At 35.0% G+C, this 26,406-nt stretch overlaps 1 protein-coding gene and 1 long non-coding RNA gene across 2 annotated transcripts; one reads left to right on the forward strand and one right to left on the reverse strand.

Moving 5' to 3' along the window:
- Positions 1-16,439: 16,439 nt before the first annotated feature.
- LOC110645508 (subtilisin-like protease 4) lies at positions 16,440-18,749 on the forward strand. The gene has a single exon (XM_058153612.1). The coding sequence runs from the start codon at positions 16,458-16,460 to the stop codon at positions 18,747-18,749; it is 2,292 nt and encodes a 763-aa protein (XP_058009595.1). The 5' UTR covers positions 16,440-16,457.
- A 466-nt stretch (positions 18,750-19,215) lies between these two features.
- Positions 19,216-21,363, reverse strand: LOC131183236 (uncharacterized). Its single transcript, XR_009151362.1, has 2 exons — positions 20,922-21,363; positions 19,216-19,538 (listed from the first exon to the last, which is right to left on the reverse strand). It is a non-coding gene; the product is annotated as an uncharacterized LOC131183236 (long non-coding RNA).
- Positions 21,364-26,406: the final 5,043 nt, after the last annotated feature.

A 26,406-nucleotide genomic window follows, 5' to 3' on the forward strand; every position in this document is an offset into this window, starting at 1 on the left:
CAGCCTCTTCTTCATTGATATGTGCGCCAAGCTACCAGAAGATTTTCTGCTCAAAGCATCTGCTACTACATTGGCCTTCCTAGGGTGGTACTAAATGGTACAATCATAGTCCTTTAGAAGCTCCATCCATCTCCTCTGTCTCAAATTTAAATCCCTCTATTGAAAGTTGTACTTCAAACTCTTGTGGTCGGTGTATATCTCGCACACTTCACCATATAGGTAGTGTCTCCAGATCTTTAGTGCAAAGACTATAGCCGTCATTTCCAAATCATAGGTGGGGTAGTTCTACTCATGCCTCTTTAGCTGCCTTGAAGCATAAGCCACTACTTTTCCATTCTGCTTCAAAACACTGTCACACCTTACCCCTCCATAAGGCATAACATGATCCCGTAGAATACTTAATGAACTACCAAACTTCACCTACCAATAACTCATTAAGTACCCTACAAGGGATTTTAAAACGATTTTCTTACATTTTGGAAGTGGTGAGCATTTTGATGAGAATTAAAAACCATTTATTCAAAGCTTTAATACTAGTAAAAATTTTTGTCCATTTTACTTTTGCCGCAATTTTTATAAAAATTTTGACAGAGTTCCCTCTGTATTTTGAGAAACCAGTTCTTCAAATACCTGAGAAAAACACTCCAAAAAATGTTTCACAACTCCCAACCTCCAATAATTCACAATTCAACTCAAATCAATTCATTCCAAAACAGTTCCACAATCCAAATCAAATTTGTCAACTCAGAATATTTAATGATTCCATTCACAAAACATAAAGCGGGAAATTCATATGTACAAATATTAAATTTACAGAAGAGAATCCAAAATAATATTATTACAATTTATTTACAACTGCTCAACTACATTGATACATACAACATTTTTATATTTACATCAAGATTATCTACAAGGGTATAAAATAATACCCGTACAAAATGATCAGAGTAGTCCTCGATTTAACAGCAGCTCACTCTGCTGCTTTCTCCTTGCTCTTATCTGCGACAGCAAAATAAGCCATCGCTGGGTATAAAAATACTCAGTGGTGCACAATAAAAATTTAAAATGCCATAAGTAAATCATTCGTAGCCAAACACAATTTAAATATTTGTCAATCACATTTTTTCTCAATATCAAAGTCCATAATGATACCATTTTGTCAAATAATCCATTAAACACAGTTTAGTCAAACAATTTCATAAACACAGTGTTGCCAAAGTCATACACAACTTAAGCAATGACACAAAATTTCCGATCAATGCCGTGTTGTACACCACGACAAAGCAATCTACAACCCCATTAATCGAAACTAATGAGGGAGGTGGCTAGCTAGCTAATGAGTACTCATCCGATCTCGACCTCAACTGGTAAGCCAGAGAGGGAGGAAAATAAACGATCTCTACCCCATAAATGGAGGAGGAATAATAAGTAACTGTCATGCTAAGTGTGAATCAAAAATCCATTTCAAACATTTCATTCAAATATTGCATACAAAAATCAAATCAATTTCCAAAGTTACAATTTGATCACAAGGTGGCAACACAAAAGTTCATAAATTCATAATGCGTGCTAAATCAATTTTTCAAGGGTAAAATGCTTAAATAAGGTTTATTGTGCACAAACCTCAAGCGAGTCGTCCCTTAGCCTTGACTCGGTTCCTCGGGTTTCTTCCCGATATTCTTTTCAACTGAAACACACAATTTTACAATGTTTCAGTACTAGAACTTAACATAAATCCAAAATAAATTTAGCTTCACAATTACCTAGCTCTAACGTGCTAAATTCGACGTTCTTTAAATTTTGTGTTTCGGGTTACTATTCACTGCACTATTCAAGTCAAATAGTTGACTTTCTAAGACTTAATAGGTATGGAAACTCCAACTTCACCCACATACCACATTTTGGTCATTAAACTTGTTGGTTTTGGTCATTTTCTCAAAGCTTAGGTCATTTTGGCAAAATTGCCAATTTTCGGTTTTGATGCTCCGAAGTTGCACTGTTCCATTGGTCAATCTACTGTTAGAATTTGGCAAAACTTCCTTCATAGAAAATGTTCCTTATTGTCTTAAGTGTATCCTCATTTTTGGATCACCCCAATCGGAGTTTTGTAGCTCAAGTTATGGCCAAAATATAATTACTGTTCACGTGCATTGTTCATGCTGAGATTTTGGTTCTGGCAGATTTTTGGTCCAATTTTGTTCAGTAATTTGATCAAGTTAAGTTCATAATTTGGTCTAACTTTCTTCATATGAAATGTTCTACTATGTCTTATGTTTCCATCGGTTCAAGAATCGCCTAAATCGGAGTTTCTAGAGAGAGTTATAGCCATTGGAACTTTACTGCTCAATGGCAATTCTGCAGAATTGCAGGTACAATAACTCCACTTTGCTCAATAATTTGACAAGGTTAATAGCATAATTTGGGATGGTGTTCTTCATGAAAGTTTTAGGTCTATATCTTATCTAATTGCTGGTAAAATTTTAGGTCAATTTGACCTTCCTAGCTCGAGTTATGACCACTGTTCATTTGGTCAGTTTGGTGCAGTGGCAGCCTGCTCTCATTTCACTTTGGTCAATTGGTTCACCAAGTTTTAGTCAGTTTTTGGCCATGGTTCCTTAATGAAAATTGTGTTATTTTATGTCTATTTTCATCTCCAATTGGTGGCATATCAATTGGGCTTGTAAAATTCCCGTTTTGGTCCTTCAAAGTAGGTTTGGTCATGCTGCCAGCAGCATGACCATTTACCTCCGAATTTAACTTCATTTCCTATCATTCCCACACAACTTATTTGGTCATAATTGACCATTATTTCACTTCACAATAGGTCAAACATGCCATTTATGCATTTCTCTAAATTTTGGTTCACAAACCCTAACCTTCAAACCCTAACTCACTTAATTGTTACAATTAATCACATTTATGCATTTCCATCTTACTACTACACTCATGTAAGTTTACTAACACCTTTAATTTATTCCTAACACATCGAATTCTCATACAACCATGGGTGGCTGAAATTCACTAAAAGTCCTCCAACAATTGTTTCCTTTGATTTTTTGATTAAAATCTAAGTTAAATCAACTTAATACATGTGAATCAAAACCAAAATTTCAAAGTAAATTACTTACCTTCACTTGAATTCCAATTCTTCAATTTCACTCCCTTTTTCCTTTTCTTTTCTTCAAGTTTTTTTCTTCTCCTTTTTACTCCCAAGTGATGTATCTAGGTCTAAGAGTGTGATTTTGAATTGGAGTTTAAGAAATTTATGGGAAGAAACTAGAGAAAAGCAAACTTTCTAAGTTCAAAAATGGTGGAAATGAAGAAAAAATGAGAGAGAGAAATGGGAGAGAGGGAGTGACGGGAATGGAGAAGTAAAAAAAAAAATTTTTTCTTTTATTTATTTTGGTTTATGGAAGACTACAAAAACCTAATTAATTAATTAAATTAATTTATTTATTTATGGCATCATGCATGACGTCATGCATGATGTCATCACCTTTTTACCTTTTTCATTTTTCTCTTTTTTTTTCTATTTTTCTATTAGTTCTTTAATTTAATTCTCGATTCCGAAATTTTCTTTTCTCCGATTTTATTTGACAGTTAGGTCAGGAGTCAGCTCTCGGGGTCAATTGACCAAATTGCCCCTCGCCGGTTCATCCCGGTTTACAAATAATCCAATATTTCTTCTGGCTCCCTGACCTAATTATTTGACTGGCTTAACAGTTTCTTTTCGTGATTTTCTCTTTTCCACTGTGTTCATAATGGTCCTAAGGACCGCAGCGTCACATTTTACGGTTCGAAATTTGAGTTTAAAATGACTTCGCAATCGTTCCCGAGGAGGTCACCCATCGCTGTGACTCTCGGCTCGTTTAACTTCATATGTTCTGTTTTTCTTATTTATACTTAACTAATTGAATATTACTAATTATTTGTGTTTATGGTTTCTCTAGTTGTCTTAAGTGTGGTTCTAATCCCCTTAATTGTCCGGACTGACACCGGTCACCGGAACAGTGAAATCTACCAGGCTATGCAAACGGGGGTGTTACAAACACACCCTAAGCCAACTCTGGAGGCATCACAGTACATGGTATATCTTTCACCACTTATCGGTAATGTCAACACAGGGGCGATATTTAGACATTCCTTAAGCTTCTGGAAGCTCTCTTCATAATCATCTGTCCAAATGAATGGAATGTTCTTCCAAGTTAACTTAAGGGAGCTGCTATCCTGGAGAAATCCTGTACAAAGCGTCTATAGTAGCCAGCTAAGCCCAGAAAACTTCGCAGCTCAGTGATTGTTTTAGGCCTAAGCCAATCAATTACAGCCTCAATTTTCTTGGGATCCACTTGAATGCATTCACTAGAAACCACATGTCCCAAGAATGAGATGCTTTCTAGCTAAAATTCACATTTTGAAAATTTGGCATATAGCTGGTGCTTCTTCAAAGTCTGTAATACCATCCTCAAATGCCACACATGTTCTTCCTCGGTCCGAGAGTATACCAAAATGTCATCTATGAATATGATGACAAAACAGTCCAGGAATGGCCTGAACACTCTGTTCATCAAGTCCATGAAGGCCGCTGGTGCATTAGTGAGTCCAAAAGACATCACCAAGAACTCATAATGACCATATCTTGTCCTGAATGTTGTCTTGGACACATCCTCATTCCTGATTCTCAACTGATGGTAACTTGATCGTAGGTCAATTTTGGAAAAGAATCTAGCCCCTTGGAGCTGATCAAACAGATCATCGATCTGAGGAAGTGGATACTTATTCTTCACATTCACCTTGTTCAGCTATCTATAATCAATATATAACCTCAAGGACCCATCTTTCTTTCTCACAAATAGAACAGGAGCGCCCCAAGGTGAAGTGCTCGAACGTATGAAACCCTTGTCCAAAAGCTCTTGTAGCTGCTCCTTTAGCTCTTTCTACTCTGTTGGTGCCATCCTATAAGGCGGCATTGATATGGGGTTTGTACCCGGCATAACATCAATGCAGAACTTTATTTCCCTTCCGGATGGCAATCCTGGAAGCTCCTCAGGGAAGAAATCCATGAATTCTCTGATAACAGGAACATTTTCCACGTTAACACCTTCTATAGATGTATCTCTCACCAATACCAAATACCCTTGACATCCACGCCTCAACATTTTTCTAGCACTAATTGCTGACACCAAGTTATATGGAGCCACGCTCCTGTCACCATCAAAGTTAAACTCTTCCACACCAGATATGTGGAAATTCACATTTTTGTTCCTGCAGTCTAAAGTGGCATAAATGAGTTGCCAACCAATCCATTCCCAAAATCACATCAAAATCCATTACCGGTAAAGGAACCAATTCTTCTGGGAGGATTCTTCTATTTACTACCACTGAGCTACCCGGAAAAACCATATTTACATCTATGTTGTCACTAAGTGGGGTAGCTACCGACAATGGGCATTCTAAAGTTGTAGGGTTCCTACCCAATCTCATGGCAAAAACAGGGGAAACAAATGAGTGCGTAGCACCCGGATCTATCAAAACACGAATCTCATAGGAACAGACTAGAAGAATACCTGTCACAACTGTATTGGAAGCCTGAGCATCCTGATGGGTCAAGGTGAAAACTCGAGCTTGATGTCACGACCCAACCTATGGGCCAGACCGGCATTAGGACCTGGGCTAGCCTAAAGCCCACGAGGCCCGTAGTAAGCCTAACTATTTCTCAACCCAACTCTAAGGCCCATTTAGGCCCAATTTCAAGAATTCAACCAGACAGAGTCCAACCATAAAATGGACCTTTTAACAAGGAGTTTTTTGACTCGCCTGACCTGTAAACACAATATATAATCAATTGGGGAGCTCAGCTCACCCTTCACATACTCATAATTATCATAAAAATAAATGGGAGCTCGGCTCCCTCATCCAATCCAACCATACATGCATTTAATAAGTTTACAGGTCTAACATGACAATTATATTACAAATCCAAATCAAATAAATATTTCTAACACATGCGGAAATTTTAGGAGTTAACAGAATTATACAAATATTACAGACATTAATAGACGACCTGCGAAAAAGAAAAACAGGTTAACCACAACAATAATCCTCTTGTAGCCTGGAAAAATAATGAACAGGAATGAGCGTTCGACTCAAAGAGTAAAATATCAATTTTAACCATAATCTCTATAACTATCTAAAGCTAATGCACCATGTAGAGTGAAATGCAACATCGTTAATATTTTCACAACATAACAACAAAAAGGTAATTTGGAGCACTCACACACCCGGTAATGTCAAACTATAAATAAATGGGAGCTGATCCCCTATATAGCTCTCTTAATCCAACATTTGCCAGCGAAGAACTCAAGTCAGACTTTCGCTTAATAAACCAATACGGGGTCCCAGCGAAGAACTCAAGTCGTGTCTACCTCGAAGGACCGGGTCCTAGTGAAGATCTCAAGCCGTGTCTACCCATTCTGTCCATATCCAACACTATACCACACGCACGCTAACGCACACATACTGCTCCAAATCACCACAAACAACATCCATGGCACTTCAACATTTATAAATGCAATGTAAAACGTGCCTAGTGTTTAACTACATAGATACATACATATAAGTAATGCATGGACATGCTTAAACATATAATAACATCGAAATTACAATTAAAACTAATATTTTACTCACAGACTCAACCGAAGCCACTGTGGCGACTGGGCGGAGAAGGAAGGCTGTCCCGGCTCACCTGACAATTTTATTACAATCATTTAATAAATTTGACTCAATATAAACTAAGAAAAAGACCAAAGTGTCCTAAGTCGTGCCAAAAATCCGGCAGAGTCTCCCCTATACCTAGGATCTACCCAACCTGCAAAAGGGCTTAAAACGCACTTCTATATCCACAAACCATACACCTACAACTCAATCATATCACACAGCCCCTACTGGGCCCATCTAAACAGTCATCAATCACAATATGTAAAATTATAGTTTTGTCCTTATAATTGACTATTTTTGCAAAAACTACCCAAATAAGCTCTAAAAATTCTAAAACTTTGTCTCGCGGTCTTTAGCAATATTACTAAGCTAATTCAAAAAGAATCATAATTTTCTGAGCTACCACGAATATTTTATGGATTTTTAATCCCATTCAAGCACTAGAAAATTAAGAAAAAGTAAGGTTTGGGTTTACCTATGTTGATTCTGATTTCGAGAACGCGTTCGAAATGTCTGACAACGGTGGAGTAGCCAAAATCTCGACCCAATTCCGAGACTTTTTTGGTAGCCTTTTTGTCTGGCTGAAAATTCACAGATTGGGACAACTGTCGAATTTCTGTGAATTGAAGGTACCTACACGAAGCCCACAACACGTGAGTTAGTATATAATTTTTACGAAATTTTCTAAGCTCATTTAATGCTCGAAAAAATACGAAGAAGTTTCGTAGGATCCATCGAAAAACGGTGTCAAAAAATTTTGAAATTTATATTGCTACGAAACTCTCGAAGAGTGGAGCGCTCTGGTACTCTCGGTTTTCTCATGGGGTTCACGGTTTGCTAGAAATCTAACCCAAAAGTCGAAATGGGCTAAAACTTTCTGGACAAAAATTGGGCAAACCTCGATGGATTTTGGTATTTTTGGTGTCTATGAAAAGCTCTCGAGATGTAGATAGTGTTTGACACAAGACCCGGCTCAATCGATGGCCGGATCGATCGGATTTCAGCCGGGAAGCTGAAATGGCACGCTGAGCTTTGCGCTTCGCGCTTTGTTTTCGGCCGCCTGGAAGGCCGGCCGGTGGTGGGGCAAGGCTGGGGAAGCGCATCGGCGAGGTGGGGAGGGCTGGGTGGCGGCGGCGCGGCGTGGGGAGGAGAGAGGAGAGAGAAAACGGGAGAGAAAGGAAGAGGTCGGGAACGCCCGAGGAGGAAGAAGAAGAAAAGAAAAGGCCGGTCAGATTCGATCGGTCTGATCCAGTTAGGTTCGATTCAGCCGGTCCGATTCAATATACAAAATTTTAAACTTTTACTCTGCCTTGGGACTGAAAACGATGCCCAAAAATTTCAAAAAAATTCTAAAAAACTCAGAAAAATTCATAGAGTCCAAATATATTTTTAGTTTTGCCACGTGGTCTTTAAATTAATTTTTAAAAATCATCAAAGTTTTATATTTTCGAAAAATCGAACCTGATTTTTAAAATTCGAAAAAATTTCAAATGATTTTCTAAAATTTAAATAAAATAAAATATTAATATTTACCCACAAAAATAATAAATTTAAAAATTTGGGGTGTTACACTTGACCCCTACCCCTGCATTGTAGAACCCTGAAATTGACTTCTACCTCCTGACTTGCCTCCAAATCCACATCCTCCTTGTCCTCAGCCCTGTTAGCCACTGAACTGAGTGCCTACCACACTGGAAGTACTAGGATACAATTGACGAGGAACATTTGCAATAGAACCCTGTAACCTCATCTGTGGCTTGCTGAACACTGGACATTCTCTAGCAAAGTGACCCTGCTAGCCACACCGGAAACATACTCATAAACCCATCATACAAAGTCCTGAATGTCCCCTTCCACACTGCGTGCAAGGTGCCAAGAAGGATCCTGAACCAGACCAAGAACTACTATAACCCGAGCTGTGACCACTGTTGGATCCATACCCTGGTCTGAATCCTCAAGATTTGTGTTTAAGACCACCCTTCTTGTTGTTTCTACCCCTACCTCTGTAGTGAATTTGACCTCTGCTATCTGTGGTATCCATGTAGGGGACACTTGAAGAACCTTCTGCTCTATTCTTCTTTGCCCTTCCATTGTCATCTCCTGTATAGCTAATCTCAATCTGTCAGGCTCGATTAACTACCATATCAAAAGACTGATCAGAAATCATGGCCAGGTTTGCATACCTTCTGTCCAGCCCCTTTAGAAACCTCTTTACCTTCATACTTTCTGTAGCCACTGCTGTGGGGACATATCTACTCAGTTCCAAAAATTCTGTAGCATATTCATCTACGGATCTGCCATTCTGCATTAAGGCCTCAAAGGCCCACTGCTTTTGATCTCTGAAGCTTTCTGGCACAAACCTGTTGATGAACAGTTTCACAAACTGGGTCCATGATGATCCCTCAATACGAGGTAGCACATAGTCTGTCATCCACTATCTTGGCACTGGCCCCAATACATGTTGTACACACTCTACCAATCTCTTGTCAGTCAACTGCAACTCCATCCCTGCCTATCTGCATGAATCTAAAAACCAATATGCATCATCTGACACATCATAAGTACCAAGCACTAACTTTTTGAAATTAATTATTTGTTTATAGGGTTCCCCTCTTGATGCAGTGGGCTACTCCTGTTGTGGAGGGTGGACCATATATTATGCCATTATATTGATGGTTCTCTGCAATTCGGCTAAGGTAGCTGCCATTGGGTCCATGGGACCCTTGGCCACAAAAGACTATTCCTGAACTGGTGGCAGCTGCTCTTCCATTTGAGCAACTATAAAGCCTCCTTGGGGCAAGCACCTCATCCTGTGTCGACACCTCGTCTGGCACGTCTCATTCTGGTGTAGTGGCAGCTCTTCTGCTTCTATGCATTGTCCTGAAATTCAGCAGTATTAGCCCACAAAAATTCAAAACGGCATGTTACATAGCTCTATAGACTCATATTTACACACAATTATATAAAGCAGAAACTAGAAGCAAAGATGACAATGCAAGGACAAATGTGGACCCTATTCTCTACATGTGACTCCTATTAGACTCTTCCCAACAGTTTAGGCATATATTCCCTATGAATCTGGAGCCTAAGCTCTGATACCATATTTGTCACGACCCAACCTATGGGCCGAACCGACACTAGGACCTGGGCCAACCTAAAGCTCCCGAGGCCCCTAGTAAGCCTAACTATTCCTCAACCCAATCCTAAGTCCCATTTGGGCCTAATTTCAAGAATTCAACCGGACAGAGTCCGATCATAAAATGGATCATTAAACGGGGAGTTTTTGACTTTTCCAACCTGTAAACACAATATAAAATCAATTGGGGAGCTCAGCTCACCCTCCACATGCTCATAATATCAAAAATCCAATGGAAGCTCAGCTCCCTCATCCAATCCAGCCATACATACAGTTAATAATTTTATAGGTCTAACATAAATTTTATAATACAGGCCCAAAATAAAAATAAGTACTTCTAACACATGCGGAGTTTAAAATTTAACTCAATTGAACAAAATATATTAAATACTATTAATGGACTTGCGAAGAAGAAGAGCAGGTTAGCCACAACAAATAATCCTACTGTAGCCTGAAAAAATAGATGAACAGGAGTGAGCATTCGATTCAGAGAGTAAAATACTAATTTTAATCACAATTTCTATAGCTAACTAAAGCTAATACATCCTAAGGCATGGAATGCAACATCATCATAAATTTTCATACAAACCACATCATAGCAATAAAAAGGCAATTTGGAGCACTCACCCACCCAACATTGTACAAACAGTACATATATGGGAGCTGATCCCTATACAGCTCTCTTAATCCAACCTCTACCTATGGGTATCTCTCAAGCCGGACTTTCGCTTAATAAACCAAATGTGGGGTCCTAGTGAGTGTCTCTCAAGCCATGTCTATCCTGACTTATCCATAAAGGACCGGGTCCCAGCGAGTATCTCTCAAGCCGTGTCTACCTGTCCTGTCCATAACCAATACTATACCACACGCATGCCAACTGCTCCAAATTACCACAAACAACATCCATGGCACTTCATCAATTATGAATGCAATATAAAACGTGCCTAGTGTTTAACTACATAAATACATATTTATAAGTGATGCATGGGCATGCTTGAACATATAATAAAATCGAAATTATAATTAAAATTAATATTTTACTCACAGACTTAACCACGGTCACTGCAGCGGCTGGGCAGAGGAGGAAGGCTGTCCCGACTCACCTGACAAAATTTTATTGCAATTTTTAATATATTTGACTCAATAAAAGTTTGAAAAAGACTAAAGACACCCTAAGTTGTGCCGAAAATCCAGCAGAGTTTCCCCTATACGTAGGACCTACCCAACCTGAAAAAGGGTTCAAATTGCACTTCTATATTCACAAGCCATACATCCACAACTCAATCACATCACATGGCCCCTCCTGGGCCCACCCAAACAGTCAAAAATCACAATTTAGAAAATTATAATTTAGTCCCTACAATTACCCCTTTTGCAAAAACTACCCAAATGAGCTCTAAAATATCTAAAACTTTGCCCCGCGGTCCTTAGCAATATTATAGAGCTAACGCAAAAGAAATTATATTTTTCTAACCTACCACGAATATTTTATAGATTTTTAATCGAAATCAGGCACTAGTAAATTAAGAAAAATGAGGGTTCAGGTTTACTTATGCCAATTCTGACCCTGGAGACACGTTAGGGATGTCTAAAAACGGTGGGGTAGCCTATAACCTCCACCCAATTTGAAGACTTTTTTAATAACCTGTCTGTCCGGCCCAAAATTGCAGACCCAAGCAGCTGTTGAATTTCCGCTAATTGAAGGTACCTACGCGAAGCCCACAACACGAGGATTAGTATATAATTTTTATAAAATTTTCTAAGCTCATTTAATACTCGAAAAAATATTGTGAAGTCTCAAGGGACCCACCGAAAAACGGTATCGAAAAAATTTAAAATGGGTATTGCCACTAAGCTCTCGACGAGTGAATCACTCTGGTACTCTAGGATTTTTGGTGGAGTTTATGGTTTTTGAGAAATCTAGCCAGAAAATCAAAATAGGCTAAAACTTTCCAGACAAAAATTGGACAAACCGCTTGATGGATTTTAGTACTCCTGGTGTCTATGGAAAACTCTCGAGGTGTATATAGGTTTTGGCACAAGACCCAGTCCAATTGATGGCCGAATTGGCCGAATTGGCCAAAGGGACCCGCGCGCGTTGGGAGGGGTTTGGCCCGATTTTTCGGCGGCCTGGAGGCTTGCCGGCGACGGGGAAGGGGTGCTGGAGGTCGGCGACGGCGCGGGGAGGGGTGGGGGAGCTGTGGCGGGCGCGGAGGGTGATGGAGGAGAGAGAAACGAGGAAGAGAAAATGGCGTCGGGGAGAGAAGAAAAGAGAGAAGAAGGGACCGGTTCGATTCGACTGGTCCGATTCAAGATATTCGAAATTGAATTTTTACTCTGTTCTGGAACAAAAAACGAGGGTCAAAAATTTCGAAAAAAATTTTAGAAAACTCAAAAATATTCGTAAAGTTCAAATATATTTTTAGTTTTTCCACGTGATTTTTAAATTAATTTTAAAAAATCATCAAAGTTTTATATTTTCGGAAAATCGAACCCGATTTCTAAAATTCAAAAAATTTCAAATAATTTTCCAAAATTCAAATAAAATAAAATATTAATATCTACCCATAAAATAATTAATTTAAAAATTAGGGGTGTTACACGTGATCACTAAGATTTGTTATTATTGTCAAATATAAAATGAAATTAATATTTTTGTAAATTTATTGGTATTTATATAAAATAAGATAGATTGATTTTTCTATTCTTTTTTCATGTTTAATATTGATAAATTCTATACTATTTGGAATATTTAATAACACTTTTACATAAAAAAAAAAAAATTGCATTTTACAAGTGATTGTATGTTCTTGGGTCTATTTAGTTTAAATATAGATTAATTATAATTTGTTAATATCTTTATTTTTATTTTTAATTTATTTGTGAATCTTAGTTAGGTTGTTAATCTTGACCATAAGGTTTAAAAAAAAAAACTAATTGTATTTTCATGCATTTGTTTGAATAGTTATGCTCTTCCCAATATTAATTTTAAGTTGTTATATTTTAGTTTTTAAAATAATAAAAACAAGAAGAAGATACGAAAAAAAAGAAAAAAATTTTAATTATTTGAGAGTATTAATTATATAATTAATATGAATTAATTAAAAATATATAATTAAATTTTTATTTTTATTTTTATTTTAATCAATAATTGTATTTTTAATAAAAATTAATTTTCTTTGACAATAAAAAATTGTAATCTATAATTTAAAAAATTAAATATTTATTAAATATATTAAATTATATATTTAATAAGTTTTAAAATTATTTGTATTGAACAATATAACAATATAAAATTTTTAGATATCAATATACTGAAAATAAAAATTTTATAATGATAGTGCATAAAACTAGGGGTGTGCAAACGGTCGGTTCGGTTTCAAACCGAACCGAACCGATAAAACCGAAAATCCAAAATCAAAAATTTTAAAAATCGAATCGAACCGATTGATAAGAGAAAATCGAACCGAATCGAACCGATAAATATCGGTTCGGTTCGGTTTTAAACCGATCAAACTGAAATTTATAAAATTTCATATTTTTAACATTAAATCTAAATAATAAAAACATAAAAACAAAAAAAATTAGAAATCAAAACTAAAAAATCTTAAGGTTCGGTTCGGTTTTCTTTGATTTCGGTTCGGTTCGATTCGGTTCGATTCAATTTGGTTCGATTTTTTTATTTCCTATATATATTAATAATTTCGGTTCGGTTCGATTTTTTTGATTTTTTTATGAAAATAACCGAACCGAACCGATTAATCCGAAATTATCAAAATTATAAACCGAACCGAACCGATTAAATTTTAAAACCGAACCGATTGAACCGAATTAATCGGTTCGGTTCGATTTTTCAGTTAAAACCGAAAACTGCACACCCCTACATAAAACTATAAAATAAATTTTAAAAATTAACCTATTTTCTAATTTTATAAATAATGCTGTTTCACATTAATCTAGTTATGCAATATCATTATGCAAATTAATATCATTTGAAACTATAAAAAAAATATATAATATAATAATTTAAAAAAAATAAAATAATAAATTTTGAATAAATTTAATTCAATGAGTTAACTTGTATTTTTTATTAATTTATTTTAATTTTTAAACATCTTTATTTATTTATATTTTTAAAACTTATTGCTATATATTTTTTATTAAATTACATTTAAGTTTATAATTATGTTATTATTATATATATTACATATCATGAAAGATGATTCAATAAAAATATAATAAATTTAAATTAATAAATATTTTATCTATATAATTAATTAAAATAACATTAAAGTTAATATTTTAATATAAATAATTAAATATAGTATTTAATACTATGATGATATTATATTATATATAAAAAATAAATAGAAAAATATATATAAAAATATTAAATTATAAATTTATACAATGAGAATAAAAACGTGCAACAGATGTTACAAAAAATTAGTAATTAATAAATATAGCCCTTCTTAAAAAAACTACCTTCATATCTTTACAACTTTTATAATTTTTTCAAGTGTCTCAATTTCAGATATTTTCTAATAAAAAAAGTAATAATTGCCAAATTCTAATTAAATATACATAAAAAATTATGGTAAAAAAATAAGTAATTAAAATGATTTATACATGTCAATATATATATATATATATAGTAACAATAAAAGTATCTAAATTATACAAAGTATCCTTTTATTTTTTATATAAAATCAATGCTTAAATTTTAAAAGTAATTTTGTAACTACAATAAAATAAAATTAAATTAGTTCATTCATTATTTAAATGAATTAAAAATACATTCATTATAATAAAAATAAAAATATTTAAAGGAGATATAACTCAAGAGTTTTCCATAATTTATGTAGTATTACCAAATAACTTTTAACACATGAAGAAAAACTAACATTGGATAATCAACAAAGGAGATGAAGGGTTAAAGTGATTTAAATATGCATATATTAAGAAATTTTAGAAAGTCATAAACGTGTGTCAATTATATGAAGAATCACTTGTCAAAAATCTTTTAGAGACCAACTTCGTTATGCTTTATAGATTTATTTATATAGATTGTTTTCCTTCTCAAGCATCTTATGAAAGCAAATGCATAGCAGACTGCCTAACACATCAAAAATACAGGGCGGAACTATAGCATCCTGCAGGACATTCGAGGTGGCCTCTTGAAGATTTGAGCCTTTTAAGGCAACGGGAGAGCTTATTAGGGACCTCCCTAGATTTTCTAAATGGAGTAACATTGCAACCTACAATGAAGAAATAACCATTTACGTGAATGCGAATCATTATTGACCACAAAAACTTCCAAGCAAACTGACAAAAAGAGGATCATAGCATGTTTCTGGAGTATTTTGATGAGCATCCATGGACCTGACATCTCAACCCGAGAAAGTTCAGTTACATGCGTATCTTGTAAAACTGCCCGTTTCACCCGTGAGATACAAAAGCTTATTTCTGGTGATCCGAAAGAAAATTACAAAAGCTAAGTTTCAAAGAGTGCACGATTGTGACATGGTTTATACTTGAAGGTATGGTTATCTACTAAAGCCGCATAAATATTCCTTATCTAGACTCTTTTGCAAAGGCTTTTCCAAGAACATCGTAATTATGCAAAAGATGACAATCATAAGGAGAACCATGCGAAGAAGACTCGGAAAGCAATTATATCCTGGGCATTGAAGACCAAGTCATAGGGACCCAGGCCAATTTCCAAGCTTTCTGTTGGAAGTCAATAGTAGACTAGACCTCCCAGGCTCATATGTACATTTTAATTAAAATTTTGGACAAGCGATAAAAAAATTAAAAAAAAAAACTGTGCAAAATCAAATATATAAACATATCCCTGTTACCATCTTTAGCATGATTTTCAAATCTGACACGGCTCGTTAAATTGAGGGAAAATCATGAACCAGTTTATCAAATGATTTAGTTTATTCTCAAAATTTGTATATCACCAAAATATATTAAAAAAAAAAAAGACACATAGTAGACTGATGGAGTATCTGTCGACTCATTGTGGGTTTAATGTATTGAACGGGTCTTCATTATTGTTTCCATATTTAGCCAATTTAATCAAAATGACATAGTTTTATTAAATCCTTACTTTTAAAAGAGCCCTTACTTTCAATTGAACAAAAGAACGTAGCTGGAATACTCAACCCTTTTGCTCAACTTTTAAATTTGTTATTATACTATAGTGATTTATTTTGAACATAGTTTATATGGATAATTATGTTATATTTATTTAATTAAATATGATATACAATTCTATTAGATTGATAACATTATTATACAAAATTTTATGTTGTGGTATGATTCAACCTTGATTAAATCTTAAACCCTTAACCCTCTCCTTTTACCAATTTTTAAACTGGATCAGGTTTGAAAACCATGATCTAAATGTTAATAAAAAAAAAAGGAGGGGGGGGGGGGGGGGGGAATAGGCCGATCCACAATGCCCCAACAGCAATGCTCAAAGCATAATGATAAGAATGAGTATATGCCGGCCCTCTCTCTAAACTCTCTTGCTATATCTATAGCTTTCGCAAGCAACTATGATAACAAAAACAACTGAGCATTTTTACTCTTCTACTTCATGAAGAGAAATTTTTCATTACAAATGGCTGCCACTCCTTTTCTCTTTCTCATTTTCTTGTTCAACTTCTATCTTGAGATTGCTCAAGCAGCTCAGTACACTGCTGAAATAACTGAAAAGCACAACTTACAAACCTACATTGTCCATGTCAGCAAACCAGCAGGAACCTTTTCCCAGACACATAATCTGGAGAAGTGGCACAAGTCATTTTTACCATTTAGCATGGCAAGCTCTGAGAAGCAGCAGCAACGTATCCTTTACTCATACCAGAATATAATAAGTGGTTTTGCTGCAAGACTGACAAAGGAGGAAGTCAAGGCCATGGAAGAGATTGATGGCTTTGTGTCAGCCCGTCCTGAAAGGAAAATACGTTTACAGACAACACACTCCCCCAGCTTCTTGGGTTTGCATCAGCAAATGGGATTCTGGAAAGAATCAAATTTTGGCAAGGGAGTGATCATTGGAGTACTAGATGGAGGCATTTTCCCCAGCCATCCTTCATTCGGTGATAAAGGAATGCCACCACCACCAGCCAGATGGAAAGGGAGATGTGACTTTAATGCATCAGAGTGTAACAACAAAATAATTGGTGCAAGGTCTTTCAATCTCGCAGCTAAGGCCATGAAGGGAGTAGCAGACGAACCACCAATTGATGTAGATGGCCATGGGACTCACACTGCAAGCACAGCTGCTGGTAGCTTTGTATACAATGCTGACACACTAGGAAATGCCAAAGGCACAGCAGTTGGAATGGCACCTTATGCTCATCTGGCTATTTACAAAGTTTGTTTTGGAGGCCCTACTGCTGATTGTACCGAAAGTGATATATTAGCTGGGCTCGATACAGCAGTACAGGATGGTGTTGATGTGCTCTCACTCTCCCTTGTTGATGTATCAATGCCCTTTTTTCAAGACAACATAGCAATAGGCTCTTTTGCAGCAATTCAGAAAGGAATATTTGTAAGCTGTGCAGGTGGAAATTCTGGTCCTTTCAATGGCACATTATCCAATGAAGCTCCTTGGATTCTCACAGTTGGAGCAAGCACCATAGATAGGAGAATTGCTGCCACAGCAAAGCTTGGAAAAGGCGAAGAATTAGATGGTGAATCTGTTTTCCAACCTAGCAACTTCCCCAAAACACTATTACCTCTTGTTTATGCTGGTATGAATGGTAAACCAGAGTCAGCATTGTGTGGTGAGGGAGCACTGGAAGGTATGAATGTGAAAGGCAAAGTAGTCTTGTGTGAAAGAGGAGGAATAGGCAGAATTGCCAAAGGAGAGGAAGTGAAAAATGCTGGGGGTGCTGCTATGATACTCATGAATGATGAGACTAGCGGCTTCAGCACCATATCTGATCCTCATGTCCTTCCTGCAACACATGTCAGCTTTGCAGCAGGGCTGAAGATCAAAGCATATATAAATTCAACAAAGACACCAACAGCAACAATCTTATTCAAAGGAACTGTCATTGGAGACCCATTGTCTCCAGCTGTTACTTCATTCTCATCGAGAGGCCCCAGTTTGGCTAGTCCAGGCATTCTGAAACCTGATATTATTGGGCCTGGTGTAAGCATTCTAGCTGCATGGCCTTTCCCCCTTGACAATACTACAGACACAAAATCAACCTTCAACATACTGTCTGGAACTTCAATGGCATGCCCTCATCTTAGTGGTATTGCAGCCTTGCTCAAGAGCTCCCATCCTGATTGGTCACCATCGGCCATTAAATCTGCCATAATGACTACCGCCGATATCTTAAACATGGAAGGTAAACCCATTGTTGATGAAACACGCCAACCAGCTGATATCTTCGCCACTGGTGCAGGCCACGTGAATCCATCAAGAGCAAATGACCCAGGTTTAATTTATGACATCCAACCAGATGATTATATACCTTACTTGTGTGGCCTGGGCTACAAAGATGAGCAAGTCAGCATAATTGCGCAGAGACCAATAAAATGCTCAGACAAACCGAGCATACCTGAAGGGGAACTGAACTATCCTTCATATTCAGTCACACTGGGACCTTCACAGACATTCACAAGGACTGTGACAAATGTAGGTTATGCAAATTCAGTTTATGTGCCAATTATTGTTCCCCCGCCAGGAGTTGGGGTGAGTGTCAAGCCCCCTAAACTTTACTTCTCACAGATGAACCAGAAGGCGACATATTCGGTGACATTCAGTCCTATTGGGAATGGTGGCAAAACAAGTGAATTTGCTCAAGGATATATATCATGGGTTTCTGCTAAGTACTTTGTCAGGAGTCCAATCTCTGTGAGGTTCGAGTGAAAAAGGATGCACTTGTCCTACAATTAGTAGGCAAGCAATGATTTGCATCATCAAATCCTGATGCTAAATTTGATTGCAAAAAGTGAAATCTCAGTTCTATAATTTCCTTTGCATCCAAACAAACAAAAAGAATAATAAAAAAAAATTAAATTTTCCTGCAACAATTTGGTGATGCATGCCATCACTCACTTTTCTCAGGGATTTAGACCCATCCGAATTTCTTTTATTTTCCTTCACCTAAAATATTCTCTATTTAAGATTTATAACTCAAAATCCCAATATATAATAGGATAATTATTTAAACAATTTCTGCTGAAAATTCAATAGAATCTCTTCGATATTTTCGACTTAGCATCCTGCCAAGGACACAATAATTGTATGTTATAACATCCACATGATCAATCTATTACTTAGGCCCATCTAGAGCGTACAATAATTTTTAGCAATCACAACATTCTTCTAAATCTACTGTTAAGGTACCATAATCAAAGTCTAATTGTCCAATTAAACACTAAAAAAAATGTTCACATGCAATTCCATCTTCAAAATTTAATTTAGCTCCGTTCATTTGATTCATTACAAATTACTAAAACAATAACAACAAAGAAAAAAAAAGAAAGAAAACACAATGAAACTCAAAACGCCGAATAACTAAATATGTGATTTAAAATAGCATCAGTTAATTGATGAATTCATGATAAAGATTAGTCTTATCATGATGCATTTCACAAGCTCACGGTCATTAAACTGCACACCCATGCGCACATATGCATGAAAGAAGGGCACAACCTATTAAATAACAGTTAAAACCTCAATCAAATGCTTGCCAAAAAATTTGTTTTAAACAAAGAAATTCACTATGTAACCTGTACTAGCATTCAAGAAATTTCTATACAATAGCATATAGACTTAGTTTAAAATTTAGCACGTACGTAGATAAATTCATGAAACAATTCACTGAATTGTAGACAAAAATAAAAGTGCAAAGGATAACTAAAATAATATATGCCTACAACTGTCAAAGATCTTATTGATTCCAAAAGAACTCAACAAGAAAACTTGCACATAACCCACTAATCCAAATGCATATGTAAAAATTACCCAAAGATGAAAGAAAAATGAGTGACAATCAAATGCTTGCTTCTAAATCACAACACAGAGAAGATTTGTGAACATGAAATTAAGTACTCTGCTCTGCTACCCCAGAGACTAAAAGTACAAATAGTTTATGTAAAACATGTTGAAAATGTAAACTTGAAATTTTGCAGAAGCATATAGAAGATAGCAGAAAATTAGAGTCAGAAATCTTGTCTGAGTTTTGACCAAGGAAAAATCTAAAATTTTAAAGCAAGAAAATTCAGCTATTGAGATAACCAACTTATGAGAATAACCTAGAAAATTGGAGGAGAAAAGTGCAGATTTTTCAGTAGATATACGGCTCAAATGCAAGTCAAATTATCCAGAAAATTCAGTAGCCATATATACTACAAATTCAGATATCTCTTAATCAAATGTTGGAGAATATTAAAGAACCCTAAGCAAGCTAGAATAGTTGATGTTTGAAGTTAAAACATGTATGAAAACAACTATAAATCCAGCTGTATTACAGTCCTGTGAGCAGCATTTTTATATCTATAAATATGTAGCATGCTAAGCTCCTTCAAAATCAAGTTTAGAGCAGTGAAACTAAGTGAAAGTTAAATAATTTAAGAATAGCAACTAGGCATATTTTCCAGCATTCAAAATTTACTCGAACAATAATATATTGTAGCCTTAAATATCAAAAATGACGAATCGGATAACATTTTTTTCCTCATGAAAATTATGGACTCAAATGATGATCAAACATCTAAAGTTCTAGCAATGCAGACAAGAAATTACACGTGGAGAGGATTACAATTGTTCATACCACTAATGCAACAAAGGCAAGTATATATATATAAGCCTTACATTTTTTATAAAAAAAAATGAACAGAAAAAAGCATTCTTTCCTGGAAAATTTAGTAGATACGTTCATATAAAATGGACAAGTTAAGGTTAGAATTAATGTGTTTCAAACTACAGCTGACAACCAAACCAGTAATTCATCACAAAATAGCAACTAATGCTATGAGAGTTAACTTAATGTTGCTGAAAAAATAAATAAATAAATGACAAGAGAGAAGAACAAACTGATTGTTGCAGGATGGGAGCTTCACTAATTGCTAACAAATAGACTAGCTGGTGATGGTGAATCAGAATAAGAGGCTCAAATCACCTCAATGGCAGCATCCAGCCTCCACATGATGAATTCATCGAAGCTTGTGAATTTGGAACGCGCAGGTTCTGTTACCAAAACTTTTATTTTCCTAATCTAATTCACGACTGAAATAGAGGTTAGGAAAGGGTTAAATGACAGCAAGAGTAGGTAAGGAAGAGATTTCGAAGTCAGATTAATGTTGGAGACGCCATGCATAAAGGAGAGGACAGGAGCAAGCAAAGGATCATTCGTTCCTTGATCCAATTCACGTTTTCTAAATGGGAAATTCAATAACTGTGCTGGGTAATGGGGAAAGGAAGGTAAGGGTAAAGTTCTCCAAAAATGGCAAGGAATTTGGCCGGTAGAGCCAGCTAGATTTTGGGTCGGCTCTCTTGATTTTTATATTCATTTATAACTATTAATTATATTTTAAATAAAATAAATTATTATTAATTTTAAATTAAAATTTTCCTTTTATTTAATTTAATTTAAATAAATCTTTACTTGTTAAAATAATAAAGTTTTAACTAATTCATGATATAATTGATTAAATTATTTATTTAATTTTTTATACATATATTAATAATAGTTTTTATAATTATTTTATTTAAAATGTAATAAAAATATTTTATTTAAAAAATAATTTAAATTTTATGAAATTTTTATATTTTATTTCATAATTTATGTAAATTAATATTTATTTTTTTATAAATGTCACGATCTAATTTCACGAGTTAGACTGACACTAGAACCTGGGCCGGCATAAAACCCCCAAAGCTGGTAGTAAACCTTACAATTTCCAAAGCCATAACCAGAAACAAGATCAAGGTCCAACATGCAAACAAAAATAAAATAAAATGTTATAAATTTATTTTCGGCCAACTCAACTCGATTTCTATCAGGAAACCAAAACTAGGAGAACCCAGCTCAACTATGATACCCATCATATACAAACTATTTAATATCATAAATTTTTCATTTATATATATATATATATATATATATATATATATATATATATATATATATACACACAAATCAATGTCACAGCGGAGCTCTAGTTATTAAACAAATATATAAATAAATAGATACAATAAACTATTAAACTAAGAAGCACAACCTGTGGAAGAAAATGCAGGTTAAACTTGAAGAAATAAACTCGCTTCTTCTGCAACCTGGGAAAAATATTTTAACAGGAATGAGTGTTCGACTCAGAGAGTTTAGATGTTGATTATAAGTGCAATTTCTATAATTATCTAAAACCAGTGCAATCCTACCGTGAGATGCACATAACAACAATTCATTCAATATTCGCACAAGAAGTTAATTTGGAGCTACTTATACACCTAGTGTATCACATCAATACATATATGGGAGTTGATCCCCTATACAACTCTCTTAATCTAATACCTGCCAGTGAGGTCAACTCAAGCTGGACTTTCTCTTAATAATTCAAGTGTAGAGGTCAGCGAGATCAACTCAAAACCGTACTCACCCTGACTTATCCATATATAAGGATCGGGTCTCAGTGAGTTAAACTTCAGCCGCGACTACCCATCCTACCCATATCCATATTTGCACCATCCTCATGCTAACACACACACACACAAAGCTCCAAATTATCCTCAGGGTGGCAATCACAAATAAATAACAATAATTAAATATACAACAACTAAAATGTTCCTAATATATTAACTATTTATGTGCTTAATTAATTATTTATAGAATGTATGAATATACCAGATATATAATTAATATTAAGATTATAAAAATAATCAATATCTAACTCACAAATTGGTCAACTTGACTGTAGCTAGTTTGACTAGAAGGAGAAGACGGCTGATAGCGATCACCTAAACATACACACTGACCTCTATCAAAAGATTGATAAAATTAACCAATTAATTTAATTAAAGAAGTAATAATAATTCCTAAGGTGGTGCCGAAATTTCGGCAGAGTCTCCCCTATAACTGGACCTAACCCCCTGCAAGAAAATGAATTAACAACAACACATAGGGCCTCAGGCTGACAACAACAATTATAATGCCTATTCGAGGCCTACAAGAAACCTAATTTAAGTCCAAACATCTAAACTCCAGCTCAGGTCCCTAACTCCTCTACAGTCCAAATAAAGATTTTCAGCATTTCAAAAATTACAAATTTTCTTGGAGGTCCTCCATATCGTCCTTATATTAATTAAAGTCATTTTACTTAATTTTACTGAGTCAGAAATATTTTACAGATTTAACTAGGTGGCTTAATCAATGCACCAACTACACAACTTGAGTTAGGGACTATCTTTGCAAATTCTGCTGCCTAGAATGCATCTGGAACGTCTGAAAATGCTAGAAATGACTGTAAATAAGACCCATTTTCGGGACAATCTGCCGGATACCCAGATTAGGCCAAAAACTCGATCTCGAATGTCAATGAGCTAACGCCGATTCGATCACACCTAAACAAAGCCCCAAAATTGTTAATAATTATCATATAATTATATTTAATTTATGGATATAAAAAAGGGTCAAAAATCTTACTAAACGATTTGGACCGTCCGATGATCGCCATTTTCAAACGGTATCCAATCGGAGCAAGGTCAGTCCCATCTCGAAGGTCTCGCTACGCTGAGTTTATCAGTGGTCTCAGATTACCGATTTGACTATCGGATTGTCCTAGATTTAATCAGAAAACTTGAAAAACCAGAAATTTCTCTCATTTATAATTTTTTCCTTTGACCACCATTTGACGTAAAATTAGTATCAAAAGAAAACTCACAGAATAAGCTTCCAAATGCCACCAAGAACGTCTTGATCAGACTTCGAAGGAAGCCGAAATGGCACTTGGAAGATGCCCCCTCTGCACCAGTGTTGAAGGAGAAGCAACTTGCTTTTGCACCGCTACTCCGGCTGGTTGGTGGCTTGCCGGCGTCGTGGGGTGGTGTAGTTTCCCTATCCACCACTATTGCTGGCCGGAGTTTCATTGGCAGCTGCAAAAAAAGGGGTGAAAGAGAGTGGCGAGAGGGAGAGGGAAAGGGAAAGAACGTGGGAGGGAGAAAGAGAGAAAGAGAGAGAGATAGCAGCTGGGTTTTTTTTTTCTACTTTTAATTACCTAATAAATCCTTAAAGTTTTGTAAGTTTTTCAATTAGATCCAAAATTATTTTTTAATAGGATTCAATATTACCTTAATTAGTTAAAATTAGATTTTTAAGTAAAATAAAACAACAACAATAAATAATAATAATAATAATAATAATAATAATAATAATAATAATAATAATAATAATAATAATAATAACCATTAATCAAATCTTAGAACCAAAGTTAACAATAATGAAATAATATATTTTGTTAATTGATTTAATATTAATTTTTAAAACTAATCATTTCAATTAAATTGGACTATTAAATAATTTATAAAATATGTTTAGAAATAACATTAAAAATATATAAATGAAAGTTTTTCAAAAATTGTAAATTAGGTAGATAATATTAAAATTGCAATACCCCCTTACCCGATCTACAGTGTAACCGAGTAAAGGAATGCCACATTCTGTGCCAAAGCACCTAATCCTATCTTATTCAATTATTGGTCAATTTAATTGCATCATAATTTAATTAAGAAAAAATTTTAAATGGAAATTGTAAGATTTTCCCCGTATTATTAATAATTTACCTGTTAGAGAATTGACCTGTTAAAATTATCCACATTGGAAGGTTTCAAATCTATAAGAATTTCAAAATCACAACTCATTTTTCCTTTTCTACTCACATCCATCTCTATACTTAAATTTCCTTTGTTACATTCATTTACAAAATGTGCACACTTATCATACATCTCAAAATTTAATTATAAACTTTATATTTAATTACAATACATATGATCATGCACTATTGTGGGCTAATTATCTCTACCAAAATGATGTGCGAAGGTGACAATGACCACCTCTACAGATCAGTCCAAAATCCCTGTCCAAAGTCTATAAAGTCCTATCCCTGGACCTGCGCAAGGAGAAACTATCGAGCTAAGCATTTCTGCTTAGTGGTGCACTAACATAATAAAAGTATAATATACAAACAAGAAAATTTTCAAGCTTGTATGAAATAGGGAAAATGCCCATTTAAATAGCCATAAATCATTTAAAAGAATATAGAATTTATAACATCAAAATTTTATAGTCATTTCAATTGTTTAACTATGTAATGATTTTGGATACCTTTCACTATATTTTTCTCTCATTTTCTCATATTCCATATTTTTACGATCTTTGAAAATATTTATTTTCATAGGATCTTTTCTTTTCTTTATTTCGATATTCAACTTTCTTAATTTATTTCAGTGCCCAAAGTAACCTTTAATAGGATTGTTTGGACTGGATAAGTGGGTTTTGCCAGCGCTGGACATTTGGTACCTCGGGCCGTCATACCGTCGGACACTCAGTGCCTGCCAATGATTATTCAAAGCAATCATGAATAAGGGATAACCATATCAGACACTCTGTGCCTGCCAATGGTATCCGGGCATAGAAGCCATGGGTAGTATTGATACTCACGTCCCTTCTTGGCATGCCAATCTATCGAACCCATGTACTACTGTCTAGGTATACTCGGGCTAATTTATTATCATTAGCAATTTAATGTTATCATTATTTCATCATTTAGTTACCATTCTTTCATAATTCCGTCATAATCACATTCATCACGGGAACAAAAGTCCCAAACACAATTTCACATGTCATTCATACTTAACATGCCATTGGCATTAATCACAATTCACATTTTAAATAATTATGCTTATATTTCATAAATTCTAGATTTAGTACCTCAAATTCCTTAATAAATTTGGCCAAAGTACAATAGGAATTAGGCCATACCTTCTTCATAAGAATTATAGATCTATGTCTTAAGTTTATTTTCGCTTTGGAATCATTCAATTTGTATTTGTGTAGCTTGAGTTATGGCCAATTTGTCAAAACTATTCCGATGACCAAATCTCAATTTTCAGGTCATTTTCAGAATCTAAGCAGATTTCTGGACTCACTTTATCAAGCAAATTTAGATAGGTTACAGTCATGATTTAGCATCATGGTCTTCATAAAATTGTTCCTCTATGTCGTAGCTTTCTAACAAGGTAAAATTCACCTCATTTGGAATTATATATAGTGAGTTATGTCCAAGTAAACAGGATAGGTTCAGATATGCTACTATACTAATCACAAGATAGGTTCTAGGCAGTCTTTAGAGCTAGAATTTAAACAAGTTACAATTAGAATTTGTCATTTTGTTCTTCATGAAAGTTATTTTTTTATATCTTGGCTTTTCAACAAATCAAGAATCACCTCATTTAGAGCTTCCTAGAGTGAGTTATACTCATCTTAATCTGGACTGTTCAGGGTGCCATGCTCCTAGGTTCTAGATTT

Source organism: Hevea brasiliensis, chromosome 9 (genome assembly GCF_030052815.1).
Source record: "Hevea brasiliensis isolate MT/VB/25A 57/8 chromosome 9, ASM3005281v1, whole genome shotgun sequence".
In the NCBI taxonomy this organism is placed as follows: domain Eukaryota; kingdom Viridiplantae; phylum Streptophyta; class Magnoliopsida; order Malpighiales; family Euphorbiaceae; genus Hevea; species Hevea brasiliensis.